The following is an 11,554-nucleotide window of genomic DNA, read 5'->3' as shown; positions in this document are numbered from 1 at the left end:
ACCTGTGTCCTCTCGTAGCAGCCATTTCCACCCTGGGAAAAAGCCTCTGAGAGTCCACCCGATCTATGCCTCTCAACATCTTATATACCTCTATTAGGTCTCCTCTCATCCTACGTCTCTCCAAGGAGAAAAGACCGAGCTCCCTCAGCCTATCCTCATAAGGCATGCCACTCAATCCAGGCAACATCCTTGTAAATCTCCTCTGCATCCTTTCAATCTTTTCCACATCCTTCCTATAGTGAGGGGACCAGAACTGAGCACAGTACTCCAAGTGGGGTCTGACGAGGGTCTTATATATCTGCATCATTATCCCCGGACTCCTAAACTCAATCCCTCGATTGATAAAGGCCAGCACACCATACGCCTTCTTAACCACCTCCTCCACCTGCGGGGCCGATTTTAGAGTCCTATGGACCCGGACCCCAAGGTCCTTCTGATCCTCTACCGTACTAAGAGTCTTTCCCTTTATATTGTACTCCTTCATCCCATTCGACCTGCCAAAATGGACCATGACACATTTATCTGGGTTGAAGTCCATCTGCCACTTCTCCGCCCAGTCTTGCATCCTATCTATGTCCCTCTGTAACTTCCGACATCCCTCCAGACTATCCACAACCCCACCAACCTTCGTGTCGTCAGCAAACTTACCAACCCATCGGACTCTACTTGGAGTACTTCCTCATCCAGGTCATTTATGAAAATGACAAACAGCAAGGATCCCAGAACAGATCCCTGGGGCACACCACTGGTGACCGACCTCTAATTAGAAAAAGACCCATCTATACCCACTCTCTGCCTTCTTTGGGCAAGCCAGTTCTGGATCCACCGGGCAGCAGCCCCTTGGATCCCATGCCCTCTCACTTTTTCGTGAAGCCTTGCATGGGGGACCTTATCGAACGCCTTGCTAAAATCCATATAAACCACATCTACCGCTTTCCCTTCGTCAATGTGTAATAAATGGGTAATAAATGCTGGTCTTGTCAGCAAAGTCCACATCTCATGAACAAAATAAAACGAAACCGGTGATATACATGATTGGATAACCAACAAATGATGACATTACAAACACAAGCGGGTTCACAAATGGTATCAGTCAGATAAATCCTGGCTGGTCAGTGTCTGCTGGGCCTTAGTGGGTGGCAATGTTACCTGCAGTCACAAGAATGTGGGTTCAGATCCCACTTCAAAGACTTGAGCACATATAGACCGAGGGCCAATACAAGAAGACTGCCGCACTTATGGAGATGGTGTAAAATGAGATATTAAACCAAGACTCCATCAGCCATTGCAAGTAGATATAAAAGATCATTGATCACTGGTCATTATTTTTGAAGGAGTCCTGGGCCGATTGTCACTAAAATAGATTGTGTGTGTAAATGTACTTCTCGGTTTCCTACAGCAGTGATTTGATTTGATTGGATTTATTGTCACATGTATTTACAGTAAAAAGTATCATTTCTTGCGCGCTATACAGACAAAACATACCATTCATAGGGAAGGAAAGGAGAAAGTGCAGAATGTAGTGTTACAGTCATAGCTAGCGTGTAGAGAAAGATCAACTTAATGCAAGGTCGGTCCATTCAAAAGTCTGACAGCAGCAGGGAAGAAGCTGTTCTTGAGTCGGTTGGTACGTGACCTCAGACTTTTGTATCTTTTTCCCGACAGAAGAAGGTGGAAGAGAGAATGTCCGGGGTGCGTGGGATCCTTAATTATGCTGGCTGCTTTGCCGAGGCAGTGGGAAGTGTAGACAGAGTCAATGGATGGGAGTCTAGTTTGCGTGATGAATTGGGCTACATTCAAAACCTTTTGTAGTTCCTTGCGGTCTTTGGCAGAGCAGGAGCCATACCAAGCTGCGATACAACCAGAAAGAATGCTTTCTATGGTGCATCTGTAAAAGCTGACATGCCAAATTTCCTTAGTCTTCTGAGAAAGTAGAGGCATGACCGCACTTAACGTGATTCTTTGGTTGTAAAACACTTCAAAACATCCTGAGCATATTAAAGACATTACAGAAATGCAAGTTTCACAGAAGGCCATTCAGTCCATTGATAGTTTCTCATCTGTATCTTTCTAAAACCACTTCTCTGCATCTTTTATATTTTTCCTCAGTTTGAATGCTGTGCACTCACTGGCTTAATAATATCCGGTTACACTTGACTTGACGATGTTAGGATGGAGGTATGATGCTAGAACATTTGGGATGCCAATTATTTTTTTTAACTTGAGGTCTCTGAAAAGATGATGGTGGGCCACCATTTTGTACCATTGCAGTTCTCATCTGATGGTGCTCACAGTATGATGGCCTCATGCACCACCTTCCTCAGTGGTCAGTACTGCTTCCTTCTGAATAAGTACAAAAACAATATTAGGAAATTCCTGTTTGACTCCACTAAATAAGCAGATTCCAGGTTTGGTTACCTGCACTGCCTCATTCAACATGGTTGGCCAACTTCTCCTGACCGCACCTACAATGTATCCCAGTGTCTTTAAGGGTCATAGCCATAAGTTCTGAAATTCTCTCCTTAAACCTCCTTGGCCTCTCTCTGTCATACGCTGAGTGGTGGATCGTTAAAGGATTTGAAAGGGTGCACTTAGAGAAGATATTTCCCGAATTAGAAAACTGAAACCATAAAGATTGTAGTTGAGAATTCCAACAGTCAGGTCAGGGGAAACTTCTTTATCGAGAGAGTGGCGAGAATGTGGAACTCACAACTCAGGTGAATAGCATTGGAGAAACACAAAGAAAAATGGAAGAGGTGAATCTGTCAATAGGGTGAGATGAAGGGGGCTTGTGCGGTGCATAAACACTGGCATGGACATGTATGGTGTATTTCTGTAAGTACTATGCAAGACCCATCTCAGTTTTGGCTATAAGACCATAAGACCATAAGACATAGGAGCGGAAGTAAGGCCATTCGGCCCATCGAGTCCACTCCACCATTCAATCATGGTTGATTTCAACTCCATTTACCCGCTCTCTCCCCATAGCCCTTAATTCCTCGAGAAATCAAGAATTTATCAATTTCTGTCTTGAAGACGCTCAACGTCTCGGCCTCCACAGCCCTCTGTGGCAATGAATTCCACTATCTGTCCAACTAGCTCCTTGTGGTTCAGTGAAATATGTTGTTTGATAATGCTTCTGTGAAGAACCGCAGGACACATTAAAAGATGCTCTATAAATGAAAATAGTTGTTGTAAGTAAATGAGACACAAAATTACCAATAAGTACAATGGAGAAATCTTTAATTTTTCAGCTCACTTCCAGATATTTTAGTGCTGTGGGCATAGTCAGGCTTCACATCAACCCACTTCACAAAATTTAACCCAGAACCCAACTTGAAATTATTTTACAGTCTGAAAGAAAGATTTTCTGTCTACATCTCAGTCATCCAAAACAAAACCTTCCGATTGCCACCGATGGCACATAACGGGAGTGAGCGGTGCCAACTCAGTCCTGAAGCCACGGGTGCAGAGCCAAGCATAATGACCTGCAGAAAGGAAAAAAGAGAAGAATTTCACTTTTTTTGCCTAGGTGCTACATTCAGATTCTTGCTGCTGCTGTTAGCAGTTCAGGGTAGGGGTGCAGAGGCACTATCTTGGTGAAATTTACTTCACTGTCTCCAACAATCATACATAGAAACATCGAAGCAGAGGTTGGAGAAACTTGGTTTGTTTTCACTGGAGGTATTGGGGCGACCTGATAGAAGTCTACAAGATTATGAGAGGCATGGACAGAGTGGATAGTCAGAAGCTTTTTCCCAAGGTGGAAGAGTCAATTATGAGGGGGCACAGGTTTAAGGTGCGAGGGGCAAGGCTTAAAGGAGATGTACGAGGCAAGTCTTTTTACACAGAGGGTGGTGGGTGCCTGGAACTCGTTGCCGGGGGGAGGTAGTGGAAACAGATATGATTGTGATTTTTAAGGGGCATCTTGACAAATACATGAATAGGATGGGAATACGTGGATATGGTCCCTTAAAAGGGCGGGATTTTAGTTCAGATGGGCAGCACAGTCGGCACAGGCTTGGAGGGCTGAAGGGCCTGTTCCTGTGCTGTAAGTTTCTTTGTTCTTAGGCTATTCAGCCCTTTGAGCCTGCTCCGCCATTCATTTTGATAATGGCTGATCATCAAATTCAATACCCTGATCTCGCATTCCCCCCATATCCCTTTAGCCCCAAATCATCCTTTTTGCTAGTTACAGGAACTTGCTGTGGGTAAATTGGTTGTTGCGTTTGTCTACAACAGTGGAAACACATAATCAAATATAACTCATTGCCTGGGAAATGCCTTAGAATGTCCTGAAAGGTGTGTGGGTGCATAAACTGTGCTTGTGCTGACGTGTATTGATATGGGTGTGTTTGTGTGTAGGTGTGCAGTAGAGAAAAAAGGGGATTTTAAAAAAATCATGAATGGGATGTGAATGTCGCTGGCTGGGCCAGCATTTATTGCCTATCCCTAATTGTCCTCGAGAAGATGGTGGTGAGCTGCCTTCTTGAACCACAACAGTCCACAAGGCGTAGGTACACCCACAGTGCTGTTAGGGAGGGAGTTCCAGGATTTTGACCCAGCAACAGTGAAGGAACGGCGATATATTTCCAAGTCAGGATGGTCAGGAGGGGGACCTCCAGATGGTGCTGTCCTTCTAGATGGTAGCAATCATGGACTTGGAAGGTGCTGCCTAAGGAACCTGGGTGAGTTCCTGCAGTGCATCTTATAGACGATACACACTGCTGCCATGGTTTGTTGGTGGTGCAGGGAGTGAATGTTTGTGGAAGGGGTCGCAATCCCGCACAATTTTCATACCTAACTCACTTAACCTACACATCCCTGAGCAGTAAGGGGCAATTTAGCATGGTCAATCCACCTAACCTGAATATCTTTGGAGTGTGGGAGGAAACCAGAGCACCTGAAGGAAACCCACGCAGACACAGGGAGAAAGTGCAAACTCTGTACAAACTCCACACAGTCACCCAAGGTCGGAAATGAACCCGGGTCTCGGGCGTTGTGAGGCAGCTGTGCTAACCACTGTGCCGCCCAATCACTGTCACCTCACCTCTGGAGTTCAACTTGTTTTGTCCATGTTTGAACTAAGGGTGTAATGAGGTCAGGAGCTGAGTGGCCCTGGCAGAACCCAAACTGAGCGTCAGTGAGCAGGCTTTTGCTGAGTCAGTGCTGCTAATGACCCTTCCATCACTTTACTAATGATCAAGTGTAGACTGATGTGGCAGTAATTGGCCGAGTTGGATTTGTCCTGTTTCCTGTTTACAGGACATACCTGGGCAATTTGCCATATTGCTGCGTAGATGCCAATGTTGTAGCTGTACTGGAACAGCTTGGCTAGGGGTGCAGCAAGATCTGGAGCACTACTGCCAGAATATTGTCAGGGCCCACAGCTTTTGTCGTATTCTGAAAGCATTTACAATAGCGATGAGAAACCTAGTTTAACCCTGATAAATGTGAGGTGATTCATTTTGGTAGGACTAATTTAAATGTGGATTACAGGGTCAAAGGTAGGGTTCTGAAGACTGTGGAGGAACAGAGAGATCTTGGGGTCCATATCCACAGATCTCTAAAGGTTGCCACTCAAGTGGATAGAGCTGTGAAGAAGGCATATAGTGTGTTAGCTTTTATTAACAGGGGGTTGGAGTTTAAGAGCCGTGGGGTTATGCTGCAACTGTACAGGACCTTGGTGAGACCGCATTTGGAATATTGCGTGCAGTTCTGGTCACCTCACTATAAGAAGGATGTGGAAGCGCTGGAAAGAGTGCAGAGGAGATTTACCAGGATGCTGCCTGGTTTGGAGTGTCGGTCTTATGAGGAAAGGTTGAGGGAGCTGGGGCTGTTCTCTCTGGAGCGGAGGAGATTGAGGGGAGACTTAATAGAGGTTTATAAAATGATGAAGGGGATAGATCGAGTGAACGTTCAAAGACTATTTCCTCGGGTGGATGGAGCTATTACAAGGGGGCATAACTATAGGGTTCATGGTGGGAGATATAGGAAGGATATCAGAGGTAGGTTCTTCACGCAGAGAGTGGTTGGGGTGTGGAATGGACTGCCTGCAGTGATAGTGGAGTCAGACACTTTAGGAACATTTAAGCGGTTATTGGATAGGCACATGGAGCACACCAGGATGGTAGGGAGTGGGATAGCTTGATCTTGGTTTCAGATGAAGGTCGGCACAACATCGTGGGCCGAAGGGCCTGTTCGGTGCTGTACTGTTCTATGTTCTATGTTCTAACCATGTTTTTATTTGAGAGATTAATCAAGTGGGCAGGGCACGGTGGCACAGTGGTTAGCACTGCTGCCCCACAGCGCCAGGGACCCAGGTTCAATTCCTGCCTTGAGTGACTGTTTGTGTGGAATTTGCACATTCTCCCCGTGTCTGCGTGGGTTTCCTCCGGTTGCCCCGGCTTCCTCCCACACTCCAAAAATGTGCAGGTCAGGTGTATAGGCCATGCTAAATTGCCCCTTAGTGTACAAAAATGTGTAGGTTAGGTGAATTAGCCATGTTAAATATGTGTAGGGTTATGGGGTTAGGGTGGAGGGGAGGGCATGGGTGAGGTGCTTTGGGTGCAGACTCAATGGGCCGAGTGGCCTCTTTCTGCACTGTGGGGGTTCTATAATTCTAGGATTCCGTGGATTCATAATGTTGCTTAGAGTTTCTGTAAAATATTTTTATTGAACTCCATGGTTTTAGCAGTCACTTGAGGTTATGTATTCCACACTCAATAGCAACCCTTTGCCTGTAAACATTTCTTCTACCACATGAACCTGCCCTCCACGGCCACCTTTCCATTGCCATTGCGAGGCAATAACATTATTCAAGGGTTGAGGGAAATCTGTCAGGCGTGACAGTGTGCAGTTGATACAAGTTGACACCCAAACTGAGTGTCCCCGTGGCTCAATGCCACTCTCTCTCTCTCTCTCGTCTCAAGTCAGGAGACTGCATTCATGTTGCACTCCAGGGTCATAAGCCCATAATCCAAGCTGTTGATTCCAACGCTAGCATTGAGACTGCTGCACTGTTGGAGGTGCTGTCTTTCGGATATGACATTACGAAGATGAATATAGAAGATCCTGTAGTGCTATTTCAAAGAAAAGTAGGGCAGTTTTTCCCCAGCGATCTGGCCAAAATGTATTCTTCAGTTCCCACCTAATAACTGATTGTCTAGTTATTATAAAATTAAAGTTTATTTATTAGTCACAACTAGGCTTACATTAACACAGCAATGAAGGTACTGTGAAAATCCCCTAGTTGCCACATTCTGGCACCTGTTCGGGTACACTGAGGGAGAATTTAGCATGGCCAACCATAACCAGCACATTAGTTAAAAGTTTAAACTTTATTTAAGTTTATTTAAAAGTTTAAAGTTTATTTATTTGTGTCACAAGTAGGCTTACATTAACACTGCAATGAAGTTACTGTGAAAATCCCCCAGTCGCCACACTCTGGTGCCTGTTCGAGTACACCGAGGGAGAATTTAGCATGACCAATTCACCTAACTCACACATCCTTGGACTGCGGAAGGAAACCGGAGCACCCGGAGGAAACCCACACAGACACGGGGAGAATGTGCAAACTCCACACAGACAGTGACCCAAGCCAGGAATCGAACCCGTGCCCCTGGTGCTGTGAGGCAGCAGCGCTAACCACTGTGTCACCATGTCGCCCCCGAGAGGTCCTATAACAGTGACTACACTTAATTCACTGCAAAACATTTAGAGATGTTCGAAAGAGCGACAAGTTCTTTTTAATTGATTAACAATTACTGACAAACAGAGCCAGTGCTTATTTGTACCTTACCTGGGGATGACCCAAATGATGAACGAGCAACTGGCTGTTCATCTTGCCTGGGTAACCAGTTGTTGCAAAAAGATTTTCATTGGCTTTTGACCATCTAGATAACCAGAAGTAGAATAAATTAGATTGAGTAAATAAAGACTGTCCAACAAAGATCTGAAAATGGCAAGGCCATGGGAAAACAGCAGAGGAGTGCGATTAATTGGATCGCTCTTTCAAAAGATCACGCACAGGAATGATAGGCTGAATGGTGCGGCACAATTTGATTCGCCGCCCCCCACCCAATCCTTCCAATAATTAACCCAGTGAAATCTCTCAATTAACCCTAATCTGCTTGATGCATTTAACATGTTACACCCCAGCCACTTAGTTCCATAGTTTGAAGCTGAAGAGCGCCAAACTGGAGAAAATGTCAGATCTTTACACAACTCCAGCACCACACCCATGGCCGTTTGCTTCATGCACCCCTCCGCCCCCCGCCCCGCCACCCCAAATAATGGTGGGAATTAGTTTGGTAAAGGGTAAATTTTAACCACTGTGGATATCGTTGTGGGGGGGATACCCTCTATTTCTCTAACAAAAGGAACTGTGATCACATCCGTCAATAAATTCTGAGTTACCGGATTCGTCGTGCTCCATCCAAGTGGGACGGTCGCTTCTCTTGGGGGTAACTACAAGACATAAAATAAGAACCTAAGACAAGAGCAAAATACTGTGGGTGTCAGAAATCTTAAATAGGAACTGAAAATGCAGGTTCTGCTCAGCATTTTGGCGTCATCTGTGGAGAGAGAAACAGAGTATAGGCCTCGTCTACTCAATCACTCGTCATCTGACAATCCTCACATCTCGGGAACCAATCTAGTGAGCCTTTGTTGCACTCATGCTGGGTAGAATATGTCCTTTCTTAGATAAGGCCACCAAACCTGCACAACTGAGGAGCACACAATGATAAAGGGGATTGACAAAGTAGACGTGGAGAGGATGTTTCCTCTTGTAGGGAAATCTAGAACAAGAGGTGATTGTTTTAGGATCGGGGTGACAGATTTGCTGGAATTAAAATCTACAGATGACCATGAAACCATTGTCGATTGTCGGAAAAAACCATCTGGTTCAATAATGTCCTTTAGGGAAGGAAATCTGCCGTCCTTACCGGGTCAGACCTATATGTGACTCCAGAACCACAGCAATGCGGTTGACTCTCAACTGCCCTCTGAATAAGGGCAACTAGGGATGGGCAATAAATGCTGGCCAGCCAGCGACACCCGTGTTGCACACGTGAATATAAAAAAGATTTTAAATGAAAATGAGTTGAAATTACTTCTCTCAAAGGGTGTGGTGGATGTCGGGACATTGAGTAAATTTGAGGAGATAGACAGATTTTTAATTAGTAATGGGCTTGGAGGGCTATGGTGAACAGGCAGGAAAGTGGAGTTGAGACTGAGATGAGATCAGCCATGATCGTATTGAATGGTGAAGCAGGCTCGAGGGGCTGAATGGCCTACTCCTACTCTGAGTTCTTATGTACACCAGATAAACATAAGAGCTAGGAGCAGGAGTAGGCCATCTGGCTCCTCGAGCCTGTTCCACCATTCAATAAGATCATGGCTAATCTTTTCGTGGACTCAGCTCCACTTATCCACCCGCTCTCCATAATCCTTAATTCCTTTACTGTTCAAAAATGTATCTATCCTTCCCTTAAAAACATTCAATGAGGTAGTCTCAACTGCTTCACTGGGCAGGGAATTCCACAGATTCACAACCCTTCGTGTGAAGAAGTTCCTCTTCAACTCAGTCCTAAATCTGCTTCCCCATATTTTGAGCTTATGCCCCCTAGTTCTGGTTTCACCCGCCAGTGGAAACAACTTTCCTGCTTCTATCTTATCTATTCCCTTCATAATCTTATATGTTTCTATAAGATCTCCCCTCATTCTTCTGAATTCCAGTGAGTATAGCCCCAGTCTACTCAGTCTCTCCTCATAAGCCAACCCTCTCAACTCCGGAATCAACCTAGTGAATCTCCTCTGCACTCCCTCCAGTGCCAGTATATCCTTTCTCAAGTAAGGAGACCAAAACTGTACACAGTACTCCAGGTGTGGCCTCACCAGCACCTTATACAGCTGCAACATAACCTTGCTGTTTTTAAACTCCATCCCTCTAACAATAAAGGACAAAATTCCATTTGCCTTCTTAATTACCTGCTGCACCTGCAAACCAACTCTTTGGTTCCTGCACAAAGGACACCCAGGTCCCTCTGCACAGCAGCATGCAGCAAATTTTCTACCATTTAAATAATAGTCCATTTTGCTGTTATTCCTACCAAAATGGATGACCTCACATTTACCAACATTGTACTCCATCTGCCAGACCTTCGCCCACTCGCTTAGACTATCTATATCCCTTTGCAGACTTTCAGCATCCTCTGCACACTTGCCCTGCCACTCATCTTAGTGTCGTCTGCGAATTTTGACACACTACACTTGGTCCCCAATTAAAATTATCTGTGTAAATCGTAAACAATTGCGGTCCCAACACTGATCCCTGAGGCACAGCACTAGTCACTGGTCGCCAAGCAGAAAAACACCCATTTACCCCCACTCTTTAATTTCTGTTAGTTAACCAATCCTCTATCCATGCTAATACATTACCCGTAACACCGTACACCTTTATCTTATGTAGCAGTCTTTGGTGCGACATCTTGTCAAATGCCGTGCCTTACAAATGTCCTGTACAATTGTATAAATACTTATTTATTCTTATACTTGTTAACAAAACCAAACATATCATTTGTCTTCCTAATTATTTGCCATACCTAAATGCTAACTTTGGCAGTGGCACAGTGTATTGTTGCTGGACCAGTAATTCAGAGACGCAGAGTAAAGCTCTGTGGACCAGTGTTTGAATCCCACCACAGCAGATGGAATTTAAATGCAATAAAAAATAAATAAATGTTTAAAAAATGTACAAGGACACCCACGTCTCTCAGTCTAGATGCAAAACAAATTCTGCTTTTTTATTTTTCCTTTCAAAGTCGATAACTTCACACATCTGCCATGTCCGAGCTCTGTCACCCAATCAGTCGATATCCTTCTGCAGCCTCTTTGCATCTGCCTCACCACAGCCTATCGTCTTTCCACTGGTTATACTCTCTCACTTCCTGTGTCATTCTAGTAAATCTTAAGGAAATTAGAATTGTTTGCGGTACTCCAAATGTGGTTGAATGAAGGATCAATCCAGGTTTAATATAACGGGGAGAATTCTCTTGTCCCATCCGCCACAGGAATCATAGCGAGCGGGGGCGGGGGGGGGGGGGGGGGGGGGGTGGGGCAGACCATGCAAAGGTCCCTTGACCTCGGGCGGGATTCTCTGGTTTTGGGGTGAGTGCAGCCGGAGAACCCCGCCCGTTAACTTCTCTGATCTAAAGACAAATACATATGAAAAAATATATGATGTGGAGATGCCAGCATTGGACTGGGGTGGGCACAGTAAGAGTTTTAACAACGCCAGGTTAAAGTCCAACATGTTTATTTGGAATCATGAGCTTTCGGAGCACTGCTCCTTCCTCAGGTGGGTGTTCACTCACCTGGTGAAGGAGCAGTGCTCCGAAAGATCGTGATTCCAAATAAACGGGGGCGGCACGTTGTCACAGTAGTTAGCACTGCTGCCTCACAACGCCAGAGACCCGGGTTCGATTCCCGGCTTGGGTCACTGTCTGTGTGGAGTTTGCACGTTCTCCCAGTGTCTGTGTGGGTTTCCAAT

At 45.2% G+C, this 11,554-nt stretch overlaps 1 protein-coding gene across 1 annotated transcript in view; it reads right to left on the bottom strand.

The window, feature by feature from the left end:
• Nucleotides 1-3,217: 3,217 nt before the first annotated feature.
• The window catches only part of nup37 (nucleoporin 37), a 29,892-nt gene continuing 21,555 nt past the window's right edge, over nucleotides 3,218-11,554 (bottom strand). The window contains exons 7-9 of the mRNA XM_078221120.1: nucleotides 8,419-8,469; nucleotides 7,802-7,895; nucleotides 3,218-3,488 (exon numbers count right to left, since the gene is read on the bottom strand). Coding sequence (XP_078077246.1) covers nucleotides 3,375-3,488; nucleotides 7,802-7,895; nucleotides 8,419-8,469 — 259 coding nt within the window. The 3' untranslated portion in view covers nucleotides 3,218-3,374. The remainder of the gene's footprint in view (nucleotides 3,489-7,801; nucleotides 7,896-8,418; nucleotides 8,470-11,554) is intronic.

This window comes from Mustelus asterias, chromosome 9 (genome assembly GCF_964213995.1).
Source record: "Mustelus asterias chromosome 9, sMusAst1.hap1.1, whole genome shotgun sequence".
Classification (NCBI taxonomy): domain Eukaryota; kingdom Metazoa; phylum Chordata; class Chondrichthyes; order Carcharhiniformes; family Triakidae; genus Mustelus; species Mustelus asterias.
The sequence above is the reverse complement of the archived record's forward strand: the minus strand, read 5'-3'. Positions and strand labels throughout refer to the sequence as shown.